The 13,193-nt window shown below is 34.3% G+C and overlaps 3 protein-coding genes across 3 annotated transcripts; 1 reads left to right on the top strand and 2 right to left on the bottom strand.

Moving 5' to 3' along the window:
* Window positions 1-2,433: 2,433 nt before the first annotated feature.
* Window positions 2,434-3,354, bottom strand: LOC122602188 (EPIDERMAL PATTERNING FACTOR-like protein 1). The gene is made up of 3 exons (XM_043774904.1): window positions 3,220-3,354; window positions 2,876-2,922; window positions 2,434-2,753 (listed from the first exon to the last, which is right to left on the bottom strand). Exons 1-3 carry the CDS (start codon window positions 3,338-3,340, stop codon window positions 2,544-2,546), a joined length of 378 nt encoding a protein of 125 aa, XP_043630839.1. The 5' UTR covers window positions 3,341-3,354; the 3' UTR covers window positions 2,434-2,543.
* A 1,499-nt stretch (window positions 3,355-4,853) lies between these two features.
* On the top strand, window positions 4,854-6,512 carry LOC122599394. Its single transcript, XM_043771900.1, has 2 exons — window positions 4,854-6,040; window positions 6,086-6,512. The coding sequence occupies exons 1-2, from the start codon at window positions 4,854-4,856 to the stop codon at window positions 6,510-6,512; spliced, it is 1,614 nt and encodes a 537-aa protein (XP_043627835.1).
* A 6,006-nt stretch (window positions 6,513-12,518) lies between these two features.
* On the bottom strand, window positions 12,519-12,956 carry LOC122599395. The gene is made up of 2 exons (XM_043771901.1): window positions 12,750-12,956; window positions 12,519-12,698 (listed from the first exon to the last, which is right to left on the bottom strand). The coding sequence occupies exons 1-2, from the start codon at window positions 12,954-12,956 to the stop codon at window positions 12,519-12,521; spliced, it is 387 nt and encodes a 128-aa protein (XP_043627836.1).
* Between the last annotated feature and the right edge of the window lie 237 nt (window positions 12,957-13,193).

Below are 13,193 nucleotides of genomic sequence, written 5' to 3' on the forward strand. Positions count from 1 at the left end.
CATATTATATTTCGCTCTCTATATCTCTTGCAGGACTCATTCTCTCTCTCTCTCTAAATTTCTTGAATCATTAATTGGTTTTAAGTTGGAATCACATTAAGTTTACCATCTCCATCATTATTGGGTCATCATACTAAGGATTTGAAGGTCAAAGTCCAAAAATCCTTCCATCTAGCTCAATTTCGGGTTTAACTCTTTGAAGGTAATTTTGGTAAGTAAAACTCATCTCAATCCACCATTTTATGTTTATAATCATGTTTCATGTCTAACCTAACAACCCTTAGTCAATTTCTGGTTCAAAAGCTTAATGGGTCGATTTTAGGGTTGACAACTTGGATAATTTAGGTCAAAATCGGATTTGAGGCTTAATTGAGGTTATGGAATAATTTTAAAGTATGGGTTAGTTTCATACACATTACTTATGTCAAATTATGCTCAAAACATGTCTTAACACTTTTCAAATCAAGGTCTATGTCGAATTAGGGTTTTGTGAGGCCAAAATGGGTCAAGGACGATTCTTGAATCTAAAGTGATGTTATGAAACGAAATTATGAAAGGGGTTATGTTTGTTATGTTCATTCATGATGATTATATGTCGAATTGAGTCTTAAATCTCACAAAATCGGATTTTTAAGTGTCGAATTTGAGTTTGGATGTTCTTGGTTAATTTTGACTTTTTAGTCAAACCATTCTTACCCATGTTGCTGCCCACTTTCTTCCTTTATGTCTTTAACTCGTTTAATCCATGCCAAAGACAATTCCTAACATCCCCATAATATCATAACCACCCAACAAATATCAATTTGATCCTTATGATCAAACGAGTCTCGAATCATGAACGTATGACATATATTATATTGATATGTATGCATGTATAACTATAGGTTGTGAACGTGTGACGAATATCTTACGCTTGTAGCCCAATATTAACTTCTCATAGCCGCTCAAGGTGAGTTTCGTAGCCCTTATGTTTACATTATTTGGGGTGGAAAGTGTACTTGGTCGTTTAAACGTTGTCGGTTGATATACTTTGTTATGATATGGAACGAGGCGTTAGTTATCTAATTGTTTACTTGTAGTATGTGTTAATGGACGTATATGTGTGATGATGGTCGTTGTTGTATATTATATAAGACGTTATGTTATTCATATATATATAGACGTGGACGTGGACGGTGGATTGATGAATCCACACCCGGTATGATCATTACCGTGGATATGGGTTGTTTAACCTAAATGTGGACGATATTGCATGTATATGGACGGTTATTGGACGTTGATTTTGACCTGTGTTGACTTTTGATAACGTGAAACCCTTTTAGGGTTCCTTGGACGTGATTAGGTATCCTAATCCTCGTATATCGTTAACGGTTGTTATCCCGACACTTGATTTTTATTATTTAAACCTACAAACTCACCAACTTTATGTTGACCCGTTTTAGTACACTTTTCAGGTGAACAGGTGAATCAAAGACGTGTTGGATGATGATTGATTGTTTGCATGCTAGGATTGGACTTGGACTTTATCATGGATCCGTGATTTATAGTTCCCGCTTATGGGTTATGCTTAGGATCATATGCCATCTTTTGTGCTATCTTTTATAAACGTTTGATGGTCATGCTCCTTATGCATTTTTGTATGATCTCGGGATTGTAACTGATTGAATTGTATGGATTTCTAAATCCTTTTAATGCATTTAGAGTTGTCTCTACTTAATTTCCATGTCGTGCTGTGCTTAGTATATAACCCTCGTGATTCCGCCTTGTCGGGGTGTTACAGATACCCACTTACCCTATCTAGTATAAGGTAATTTAGGTTTATTTTTGTTCGTTACTTCGACGACGGCCAATCCACAATATCAACTCACATCAAATATCAACGAAAAGATTTCAGATTTTCGCAAGTGTTGAATCTGAAATCTTTTGGTTATGATTCGTGCGGAAATTAATTTTGAGAAGTTTGGTGGTGGTTTCGTGGTCTAATTCGAATAAACGAGTGAGATATCGACATTTTAAGTTTTTTCTGACGAATTTTTTGACGAAAGTCAGCTGAAGATGATGACACCAGAAAAGTAAATTTCAGTTTTCTTCCTTAAACTTGTCAAGTTATGCACTTTTAGTCCCTCACGTGTTTTGCACGTGTCCGACTTAACGGCTGAAACTTAACGACGTTTGACGTGGGACGATGATTGAAAAGATCTACCAACTTTAAGGACAAAATTGTAATTTTTTCACTTAAGGGACGAAAAGTGCAAAACGTGTCAATTTCAAAGACGAAAAGTGTAATTTACTCTTAAATAAAACTAAAGGTGGATATTTGGGGGTGTTTCGAAAGTTACATGTATTTTTGAAGTAGGAGTAGAAATAAGAGATTAGGATATAGTTTGTGCCTTTGTGGTTCTTAAAAAAGCTGTAATAAGTAAGGAAAGAGCATTATACTAATCTTACAATTCCACTATGCATTGCAATAATCAGACATCCATATATATAATTTTTCAAAATACACAATTTATTTTTTTGAAGTAGAAGGGGAAGGGGATTAATTAAGGGTTAAATAAGATGGAGCCACACTTGCATTTCCAGCCTTCAGGCTCATAGTTGGTATATGATTTAGGAGTAACTACATGACCACCGGCAGTAGGGACCTGAATCGGTACACATGGGGCGCACCCTCTACACCTGTGCTCACATCTTGGTGGTCTTGACCCAAGTCTACTTAGCACTTCCTCATCTGCTTCCTTTCCACCAATTCCCTTTTCGTATTATATATATATATATTTCCAAGACATATTCAAAAACATGTCAATATATTGCCACCATTAAAAAACCACAACTTTTTAAGTTATAGTGTATGGACATTTTAGTTGAGGATTACCTCTTTTTGCTTGAAGAAAGGAACTCTAGGAGATTTCAATTCATTACCTGCGAACATGTTACAAATTCATAAGAAAGTTGTTTTAGAAGCCAAAAAAACTAAGGAATTTATGCTCAAACAACTAACTAGTTGCAATTCAACTTTTGTAACATATATGCTACATACTACAAAAATAGTAACACAAATATTACTGATCTACAATGAAAAAAAACATATATATCATTTATCAATCAAACTTAACTTCATAATTAAATTGGTATTATCTGTTTATGCATGCATTACTAGAATAAAATGATCGATTTGATATAGAAGAAAGCGAATTGAATATTAATTAGTGTACTAACCTTGGTCAAGTAGACCTTGTGATGTTGCAAGATGATGATGCATATTTCTTGCACATACCCAACTTAGCATCATCATGATATGCCAAAGTAATATCATAAAATTCCACATTCTTCTATCCATTTTCAAGGGGGCCGGTGTCCTTTGTCATGGGTGAGTGAATAATGCATATACATATTTATACAATTTTTTTTTTTTTTATGTAATTCTTCTTTATATTATATTATATAGAGATAATAGGAGTAGGAGGACAAAGACAAATGGGGTTGTCAAACTGATGTGTTGACTGCCAATTTTGCTTTATTTTCACTCTGTGATATGACATGACAAGTCACATATGGATAGTAGTAGTGTACATTTATATCTAACCGCACACAAAATTTTGAAAGGTGATGTGATAAAAAAAATTGAAATTGTTGTTTATAAAGTAATACTACGTATATAGACTATAGTGATAGCATTCTATTTGCATGAAATATAGTCGGCAGAATCTCAGTTTTAAAAAAAGAGAATCTGGAAGTTGAGCTGATGTTTGTAGACTTGTAGTACGGCAGTGTTGGATACTAATCAATCCATAAGTGTCGATGTATAAGCTAAGGGGTCTAAAGTGTCAAGAATAAAGCCTACAACCGAATGAAAGTTATATGTCGGTTAGGCAGTTACGTTGTGAAGGGACGTGTGGATTAGAATAGTTGTGTCTGTTAGAAAGTCATACCGATTAGTAAAGAGGTATGATGGTTCGTATGTGTCGATTGTAAAACTATATATATGTGTAAACCATTTGTAAAGCGTGTTGTGAAATAAGAAAAAAAGTTTAGTATTATTGTTATTTCCCTCAGATGAGGAACGAGGGACCAACAGTGGCATCAGAGCCAAGGTCATTCGAACCAGAGACAGAGACCAACGATTCAAGAGGGATTGCTTAGAAAGAGAGACAGAGAAGAGAACCGATTTGATTCAGGGAATCAATCGAGAGAAAAGTGATCAAGTATAGACCGATCAAGAGAGAAGAAAGAGACTAAGAACAAACTGATTCAGGGAATCAATTAACAGAGTAAAGATCGAATCAGATTAAGATAAGAGAAAGAGAAACGTACCAGTTATTCAAAGAAGAAGCCGTCACCGCCGTGTGTTGCCAGAGAAGAAGAAACCGCCTCCGTGTGTTGCCGGAAAAGAAGTAACCGCCACCGTGCTTACCAGAGAAGATAGATACATTGTAACCGTCATCATCATAATAGAAAGAAAGGAGATAGAGATTGATTAACCACCGATTTGAAGACCATGATTGAAGGGGCGATTGGATTTTTGCTTTCCCTAATTTGCGTGAGAAGAAAAAAAGGGGAGAAGGAAATAGGAACGGACGTGTTTGGAATTTGGATTAAAAGACCATGAGTTTTTTTTGGGAATAATAAAGGGAGAATAGCCCAGGAAGCCACTTAACCACAAATAAAAGGAGAAGCCCAATAACAGGTTTTATTAACCCTTGTTACTTTAACTTATCTATTAGAAGAATAGATATACGTTAGAAAATAGAAACTGTTATAAATTGTTTAAGAATTATTGTGGTTAGACAGAAATTTAAGATCAAAGATTATTAGAACTATATTGGTTTTAGAAGAAACCAAACCGAAAGGATATGTCGGGAGATAAAAACAAAAGTGTTTCTAATGAAGTTGCGATACCGTTATCTTCGTATCAATGCCCAATTTTAAACAATAGCAATTATACACTATGGGCATTAAGAATGAAGAAGATACTTGTGGCAAATGGAATTTGGGATATGTTAGAAGGAACAGGTACATCAAAAGAGATCGATATAAAAAAGGATAGTTCTGCATCGGCATATCTATTCCAAGGATTGGCCGAAGATTTGCAAATGCAAGTTGCGGGATGTGAAACGGCAAAAGAAATTTGGGATTCATTAAAGGCTAGATTTGTTGGGACAGAAGATGTTCAACAAGCGCACTCGCAACGATTGAAGTCAGAATTTGAGAGACTCCTTATGAAAGAAGATGAATCAATAGATTCATTTGTTGGAAAGATGATGAGTATTATTACAAAGGCTGCTACATTTGGACTGACATTTGATGAACAAACAAAAGTACGGAAATTACTCAACGTAGTACTAGATAACTTTATACTAATAGTAGCAACCATTGAAATGGTTGTTGATTTTATAGAAGCGAAATTGGAGGAGGTTATTGGGAAACTTAAGACTTACGAAGAAAGGCTTAATTTTAGAAAAAAAAGTGGAGAAGATAATAGTGAAAAGTTGTTGTTCACACGTCAAGGGAATGACAAAAATTATGAACACAACTATGGAAACAATAGACAAGGAGGTGGTAATAAGACAAGAGGAAGAGGCCAAGGAAGATTCATAAGAGATAATATAAATGAAGATAGTTTCGATAGATGGAAGAAAAGCGCTGGAGATCAAAACTATCCAAGAAGACAACTTAAGGATGTACAATGTTATAATTTTCAAGACTTTGGACACTTTGCTTCAAATTGTCCAAAACCAAACCATAGAGAAAAAAAAGCAAACCTTATGTTCGAAGATGACGAACCAGCACTATTGATGGTAACCACTAAGGATGAAGAGGAAACAACATCCTTAAAAGAAAAGAAGAGAAGGAATGGAATTGTCATTGAGAAGAATGAAATTCCAAAAGGAAAGTTAGACGACATGAGGTCAGAGATAAAAACTGACTTGAGAAGTAAACTAGAGTTTTGGAAGTTTGAAAAGCTTCAAGACTTTGAGATAGAGAAACAAGTGTTTGAGAAGAAAATGAGAGATAGAGAAATAACATTTGAGAAACAAATGTAAAAGGAGTTAGATAACTTGAAGAAGTTAAGAGATTGTACAAGCAAAGAGATAAAAGAGTTAGAGACAAAAAGAGAAAAGTTTGTGAAAGAGAAACATGGAATTTTTCCGAATAAGAAACTCCTAGAGGAAGAACCAAGAATTGACAATGGCGAATGCAAGAAGCATCAAGAGACGCCATCAAGATTTCAAAATGAAAGCAAGATTGAGAAAGACATCAAGTCAAGACACAAGAAAGTCGAATCTGAAGATCGTGATACAAGAAATGGATTGTCGGAGATTCAAGACTATGAGATGATACAAATGATGGAAGATACCGACAAAGTTAACAAAGATGATCAAGATGAGATTGAAGACAGGAATAAGAGAAGCCAAATCAAGGAAGAAGTTCAAGACATAGTTCGTGTTAAAGATCAAGTCAAAGGAAATGGAAACAAGCCAAAGTTCAAGGTTAAAGATGATGAAACTTGAAGAAATCAAAGGCATGGATTAACAAATTAGGGAGGAGTGTTGGATACTAACTTATCAATCCATGGAAGTGTCGACGTATAAGTTAAGGGGTCTAAAGTGTCAAGAATAAAGCCTACAACCGAATGAAAGTTATATGTTGGTTAGGCAGTTACGTTGTGAAGGGACGTGTCGTTTAGAATAGTTGTGTCTGTTAGAAAGTCATACCAATTAGTAAAGAGGTATGATGGTTCGTATGTGTCTATTGGAAAACTATATATATGTGTGTAAACCATTTGTAAAAGGCGTGTTGTGAAATAAGAAGAAAAGTTTAGTATTATTGTTATTTCGTTCAAGTGGGGAACGAGGGACCAACAGGCAGTCGATGGAAGGCCTAGTAGAAAAACCAAATATAGATTGATCCATCCACAGTTAATATGCAAACTCCATTAATTAAAAAAAAAATTGAAGTTCGTATTTAGGGCAAGGGTGTAGTCAGCTTGTTTTATCGGCAAAAACTATCAGCAAGCATCGGCTCATTGGTTATCCTATAGCATATGCATCAGCTTGTATCGGCAAGTGTTGGCAAGATACATCGGCTAGTTTTGGCCGATGAAAGTGAATGTTGGGCAAGGACACGTGGCCATTTTTAGCTGACAAAGGGCGTGTGGGAGGTGTATTTGTTTTTTTATTTGGTAAGTATTTTTTAGCCAAAAAATTGGCAAGTTTACTACTACACCACTAGTTTGGCTAAAGCACTTGTCCATTTCTCATTGGCTGAAAGCTTGCCAAAACTTGTCAATTTGTTAAGGATTTGGCGCTACACCCTTGCCTTTTAATTGATAAAGAAAATCCATGTCAATTTACTAAGAATTGGTATGTTCACAACAAATCAAAACTTCTCATGTATCTTTGCTAATACATACCAAACCTATGTCAAATTGTAAAGTGGTGGCAAGTCCGATTGGCATCGGCGTGCCTATTTACATCAATTGAGAGGGTGTCAGATGTGGTAATGTCTCATGTCGATGATAGAGATACTTGATACCGTATATATCTCTCACTCTAACATTATACTGTAATTTAATCTATCTTATTTTGAAAGTCTTTTATATAAATGAAATAAAATTCTTATTACATCAGTATCTCCTAAGCAATATTTATTTGTTATTATTAGACTTTTTTATATTACTTAATTCTTTTTTATTATTCTAATTTATGACATCATCTTTATATTAAATTTAAACCATTTTCTAATTGATTTATGACATTCTTTTTTCTAGCCAAAGTCTTATGTATTTTGCACCTTGTGGTTGTCGAAATTATCATTTTGCACCCTGTGGTCGATTAATGCTCCTAGATGCTCCTATAGTTGCATTTTTGAACACCAGAAGCCCCTAACTCAAACTTCCGTCTAATTCCCTCCGTTAATTCCCTCATGTGCATCTCACGTAAGGGTATATTCGTCTTTTTACATCTAAAACACTCTCTGCTCCCTTTCATCTTCTTTATCGGATCTAACTTCATCTTGTTTATCAGATCCAACTTCATGAACATTTTCCAAATCCAACCACCAAACAATCGTTCCATAATATACCTCTAAACCATATAAACATTGACATATAACAAATTAAACAAGAACATGTCTTCACACAAATCGAAACAAACACACACACAAACGAATTTACACCAAAACATACACTAATTTCACACACGCACACACAGTTATTCATACACACACACACAATTATTTAAACACACACACACACATTGATTCACACGCACACACACACAGTTTCGCACATACACATACACATATACCGTTTCACATCCACATTCACACATCGATCGGTATACAGATGAGCAAAGGACCAAAAACAGATCGGGAATGGAAATCAGAAAAGAAGAAAAGAAAATCATGAAAACCCTAACCCTGGAAAGGACTGACTTCACAAACAAGAGAGGAGAAGAAAAGCTTCAAACGATACCCGGATCTAGTGTCTATATATGGTTCCGGGTTTTTTATATTTTCGCCAGATTCCATACGAGTATATACATATATATTGTGTTTTTCGTATAGATTTAGGTTAAGCAAATCATTTTCATGTGTAGATCTAAGAGATCCTTACAAAGGTCTTGAAGATTGATGAAGAAAAAGAAGAGGGAAGGTAGAAAGAGAGGGAGGGCGACCATATATATATATATAAAAGTATAGATTAATAGATGTATATGCATGTATAAAAATAGATATAGGTATAGATTTAAGGTGTATGTAGGTATATGGTTTTAGAAAGATATATACATAGATATTGCGTTTTTCGTATAGATTTAAGGTTTTAGAAGTCGCTTTAGATCTGAGATATATATAAAAGTCAGAAGACAAAATGGTGTTATGAGGTAAAAGGACAGATATACCATCGTGTGGGATGCACAAGAGGGCATTAACGGAGGGAATTAGACGGACGTTTGAGTCAGGGGCTTCTGGTGATTAAAAATGCAACTATAGGGGCATCTAGAATCATTAATTGACCACAGGGTGCAAAATGCTAATTTCGACAACCACATGACCATTTACTATATTAACCCTAAAATGTAATTATGTAATTTTTTTTTTTTGAAACAACTATATATATGCCAATTTTCAAGAATAGTATCAACATGTATTTTAGTCTTAATATTACAATAAGTCAGGGTATCTCCCCGTTAATAAGCTAGTCATTTTAATAAAAATCATTGACACATAATCACCAAAGGGAACGAAGATCGAACAAAAAGGAAAAACAATATTCTAGTTATATTTACCATAAATTTAAAACTTTAAATCACAAAATTCTACTAATTATCCGGATATATTCGTATGTAACTATGTATATTTATTTTTTGTTATTATTATCATTATTATTTTTAAAGGCATTCTAATTTAAATCTATTTTTAAATTACACATATGCTTGAGATCAAACTCTAAACTCTAAAAAAAATATCTCTTATTAATCCACCCTCATAAATGTAGGAAGTGAAACTCTAACCCAAATAGATCTTCTCATGTAATGATGTAATGATACTTCCCAATATCTTATCTTATTGGTTCATTGATTCCTTACTATCTTAATAAGTTTTTGAGATATCAGTTGCATGGTTTCGTCTTGGTTATGTGTTGGTCAATTTGGAATGCTAGGAACGGAAACAAGGATTTTATAGTGCAAAACGTTAAGTCAATCAGTTTTGTTTGATATAATTGTAGAGCTAAAAAGAATGATATCTCTTGCGAGAGATTGTGTATATTTGACTTTATGTAAGTTGACATTATATATAGGAAAAATGATTAATGTGTCTAAAATATAGGCTTAAAAGTATGGAGGGATTGACACATGGCAAATTCAATGAAAAAGATTATGAAAGAGAAGACATGAAATTCATGTGTAAAAAACATGAATGCATTAGGCATATTTTAGACACATTATTATGCACATTTATCATTATCCTTATACATAACAAAAAACAGTAGGCCAGTTGAGTCTCTTTAGTCTCTTTCTAGAGAATAGAGATCTAGATTTGTGAGATTCCTTTTTTCTTCACTGATGAAGTCGTCGAGAATAATCTTTTAAGGGTAATACCCTAGGCCGGAAGTTCTGCTGGGAAACAACCTCTTTACTTTTAATTTCCGTGGGGTAAACTTGTCTACATCATACCTCTCGAACTGGGCGAACCCGGCTTTTGCCGAATTGAGTACCGTGGTCGTTGTCGTTGCCATTATATATTTATATATATAGTATAAAGTTATTTTTTTTTTTCTGGTAATCAAACACATGCATGTCCATATGAAAGACATGGTAAAGCCAGAATAAGCAAGTGATGGGTCTGTCTGATCTGAACTAAGATTTGAATGGAGACAAGTCCCATAAACATGAATTCAAGAGCCTGAAAAATTGAAATCAGACTTTACACTGAGAACATGTACCTGAAACGGACACATATTGAAACTCTCATGGGACTACTAAATACGTACACCCTATATATATAATTTATCATTATGTAAGTGTGTATATACATAATTGGGTATAGTTCGACAATAGATTACGTATATATAATACTCAAATGTGCTTTTTATTTTTATTCTTTTGACAACCTCCTTCTATGATCATTATCTTCTTTCTTTTTTTCTTTCTTCTTTTAGAAAAGCATGTTAGTTGGTCTTCGTTGGATGTGTCAACGAAGACACGGTTGGCACGGAAGGTTCATGGCTCTCGTTGACGGAGGGCCTTCGATGGGTGGAAGGGGGACGACGGATGGAAAGCGAAGGATGTGGGGCCAAGTTTTTTTTTTTTTTTTTTATTTTAATTTTATTAGTTTTGTATATAGTATATATGTATATGTGTAGTATATATTTATGTATATGAATAAGATAATTTGTATTTTTTTAATAATTAAACACATTACAATAAAAACGACAATACAAAATTAAAAAACATAGTACTTGATAGATACACGAAATACATAATGATAAGATTACTCTTCATCTTCATCATCTGTGATTGACATTTTTCCTAAGCCACGGTAAGCGCGTTCGTTTGCCCACTACTTGTCGTGTTGCGTGCATTTGACTTTGCTAAGTACTTTTGTCTTCCCTGCAATTGTCGTGATACATTTCGGCCCAAGTGCATTGGTCACCCAACGTGTGACCAACTTTAAAAACATCGTCGACCACCCTCTTTATCTTCTTGATCTCATCCTACAGAAACAAAGAATATGTCTCTTCGTGCTTCGAAACCTTGCGGCCTGGTGCTTGTATTGCCTCAAGGTGATGATCGCATTATCGCCTTTTCTCATGTAGGTAACCAATGTGGTTAATTAGAGACTTCAGTTTGAAGGAGGGTATCCTCTTTGATATCAGCCATGATTCGTGTTTTTATCTCATGTTTGGTTAGACGAGGTCGATGAAAATTCTTGTTTGATGATGAGGACGCCATTTGGTTAGAAAGAGTGAGTGAGTATGTAAAATAATGAAAATAGGAAAGAGGATGCAACTGAATTGTGCTCTGGGTTGGTATTTATAGATTGGCAATCCAACTAGCCGTTCAGGGACTTAAAGTATAAATGTTTTTGAAATGAGTGTGTTAAGTTGAGTATAAATAGGGAAAATATATATATATATATATAAAACAAAAACTAGCAGTTTTTTTTTTCCAAAATTCATAATTCAAAAATCAAAATAAGTAAAACGGGCCTCACAAACTGATGATAATATAAAAGTTGATTTCTTTTTTAAATTATGTAAATTTGTTAAAAATAAAATAAGAATAAAATAAAAGTTGAGTAAGAGGTGGGGTTGGTAGTGAGTGAGGAAGACGTGATTTAAGAGAGAGAAAAAAGTTGATGTAGCAATGAGGAAGAGGAAGGATGGTGTCCTCCGTTGGCTGAGGCCTTAGTGATAAATATAGATATCATTACCATCTGCAAGTTTTAAAAAGCGATCAATTTTACGAAATCACTAATATCAACGATGATGCCTTGCCAATTTGTTATGACATATCTACTAATAAAATAAAACAGGATTGTAGCATCCTTTGATAGACACATGGCTTAATACTTAAACAACATGTGTCCCTTTTCGCTTATGGGTAGATATGGAAAAGAAGTCTTAATTTTATCAAAGTGACATTTAGATATAGCTTACCTTAATAAATACTAATTCTAATACGTAAAAATTTTATACATCAAAGTCCATTTACTCAATTATTAATTTTTTTTAAATTTAAAGGTGAATTTGTATTATCTCAACAAGTATTTAGAAACAAATATAAGAGCATTGGACATGTCCATGCACTATACTACTCACCTATTCTATACAATTCAAATCTGCTAACTCCACAAACATAGAAATATTACAAAGGAGAAAAACATCTTCAGAACAACAAGCTAGTGTTAAAAAAGAACCAAGAAGTGTCATCTTTCACCACTCTCTATTGCCATTGGCACACACTAGCTCAACAACATCAACCAGAATTCCAAATCACAACCATACCAACATTTTAACTAGCATACACGGTATTATTCCTCCAACTAAGATTCCACATAGCAGCCATTTCAATCACTCTTTTAGATTTCTTCACTTTTAAAGCAAGCAACTTAAATCTAACATTATCTTTTATAATCCTGCACAGATCCTCTGCAGTCCTTTCTTCCTTCCTGAAAATCCTTGAATTCCTTTCCTGCCAAATATAATACACTGAAGCAACCAGAACAAGTTAACTAATAATTACACTAATACTGTTCTGCTCATGCTTATCACCAATCTCCTGCATAATATCCTCCATTCTGGAACTAATATTCACCATTTGAGTCATACTCCTCATATACTCCCAGATTTTCCAAGTAAACTGACATTGAAAGAAAAGGTGATCATGACTATCAGCACCCTCATGACAGAATAGGCACTTAAGATTACCATCATGCTGCCATTTCTCCATTTTGTCCTGTGTCATCAAACCTCCCCTGAATAGCTATACAATAAAGGGATAAGTGCCCAGAAATGCAGTCAACTAATGCTCAAAAGTTATTGTGTGCACGAACTCTAAGTCAGCTTTATTGTGTTCACGAAACTTGAAGTTTTGGTTATTATGAACATAAAACGGGATTATGGCTATGTGGGACCGGTTACTTTCACGTTGACCCGTTGACTGCTTACGTGGCATGCACACAATAAC

The sequence above is a fragment of the Erigeron canadensis genome, chromosome 5, assembly GCF_010389155.1.
Source record: "Erigeron canadensis isolate Cc75 chromosome 5, C_canadensis_v1, whole genome shotgun sequence".
NCBI classification, from domain to species: domain Eukaryota; kingdom Viridiplantae; phylum Streptophyta; class Magnoliopsida; order Asterales; family Asteraceae; genus Erigeron; species Erigeron canadensis.

Excerpts from the sequence above, each read along its gene's own strand:
- LOC122599395 (XM_043771901.1), bottom strand. The coding sequence starts at position 12,956 with ATGGAGAAATGGCAGCATGATGGTAATCTTAAGTGCCTATTCTGTCAT. Across the intron at positions 12,699-12,749 it reads ATGAGCAGAACAGTATTAGT|GAAAGGAATTCAAGGATTTT; the intron begins GTAATTATTAGT and ends TATATTTGGCAG.
- LOC122599394 (XM_043771900.1), top strand. The coding sequence starts at position 4,854 with ATGTCGGGAGATAAAAACAAAAGTGTTTCTAATGAAGTTGCGATACCG. Across the intron at positions 6,041-6,085 it reads ATAACATTTGAGAAACAAAT|CAAAGAGATAAAAGAGTTAG; the intron begins GTAAAAGGAGTT and ends AGATTGTACAAG.
- LOC122602188 (XM_043774904.1), bottom strand. The coding sequence starts at position 3,340 with ATGGATAGAAGAATGTGGAATTTTATGATATTACTTTGGCATATCATG. Across the intron at positions 2,923-3,219 it reads ACAAGGTCTACTTGACCAAG|GTAATGAATTGAAATCTCCT; the intron begins GTTAGTACACTA and ends ACATGTTCGCAG. Across the intron at positions 2,754-2,875 it reads CTTTCTTCAAGCAAAAAGAG|GGAATTGGTGGAAAGGAAGC; the intron begins GTAATCCTCAAC and ends TAATACGAAAAG.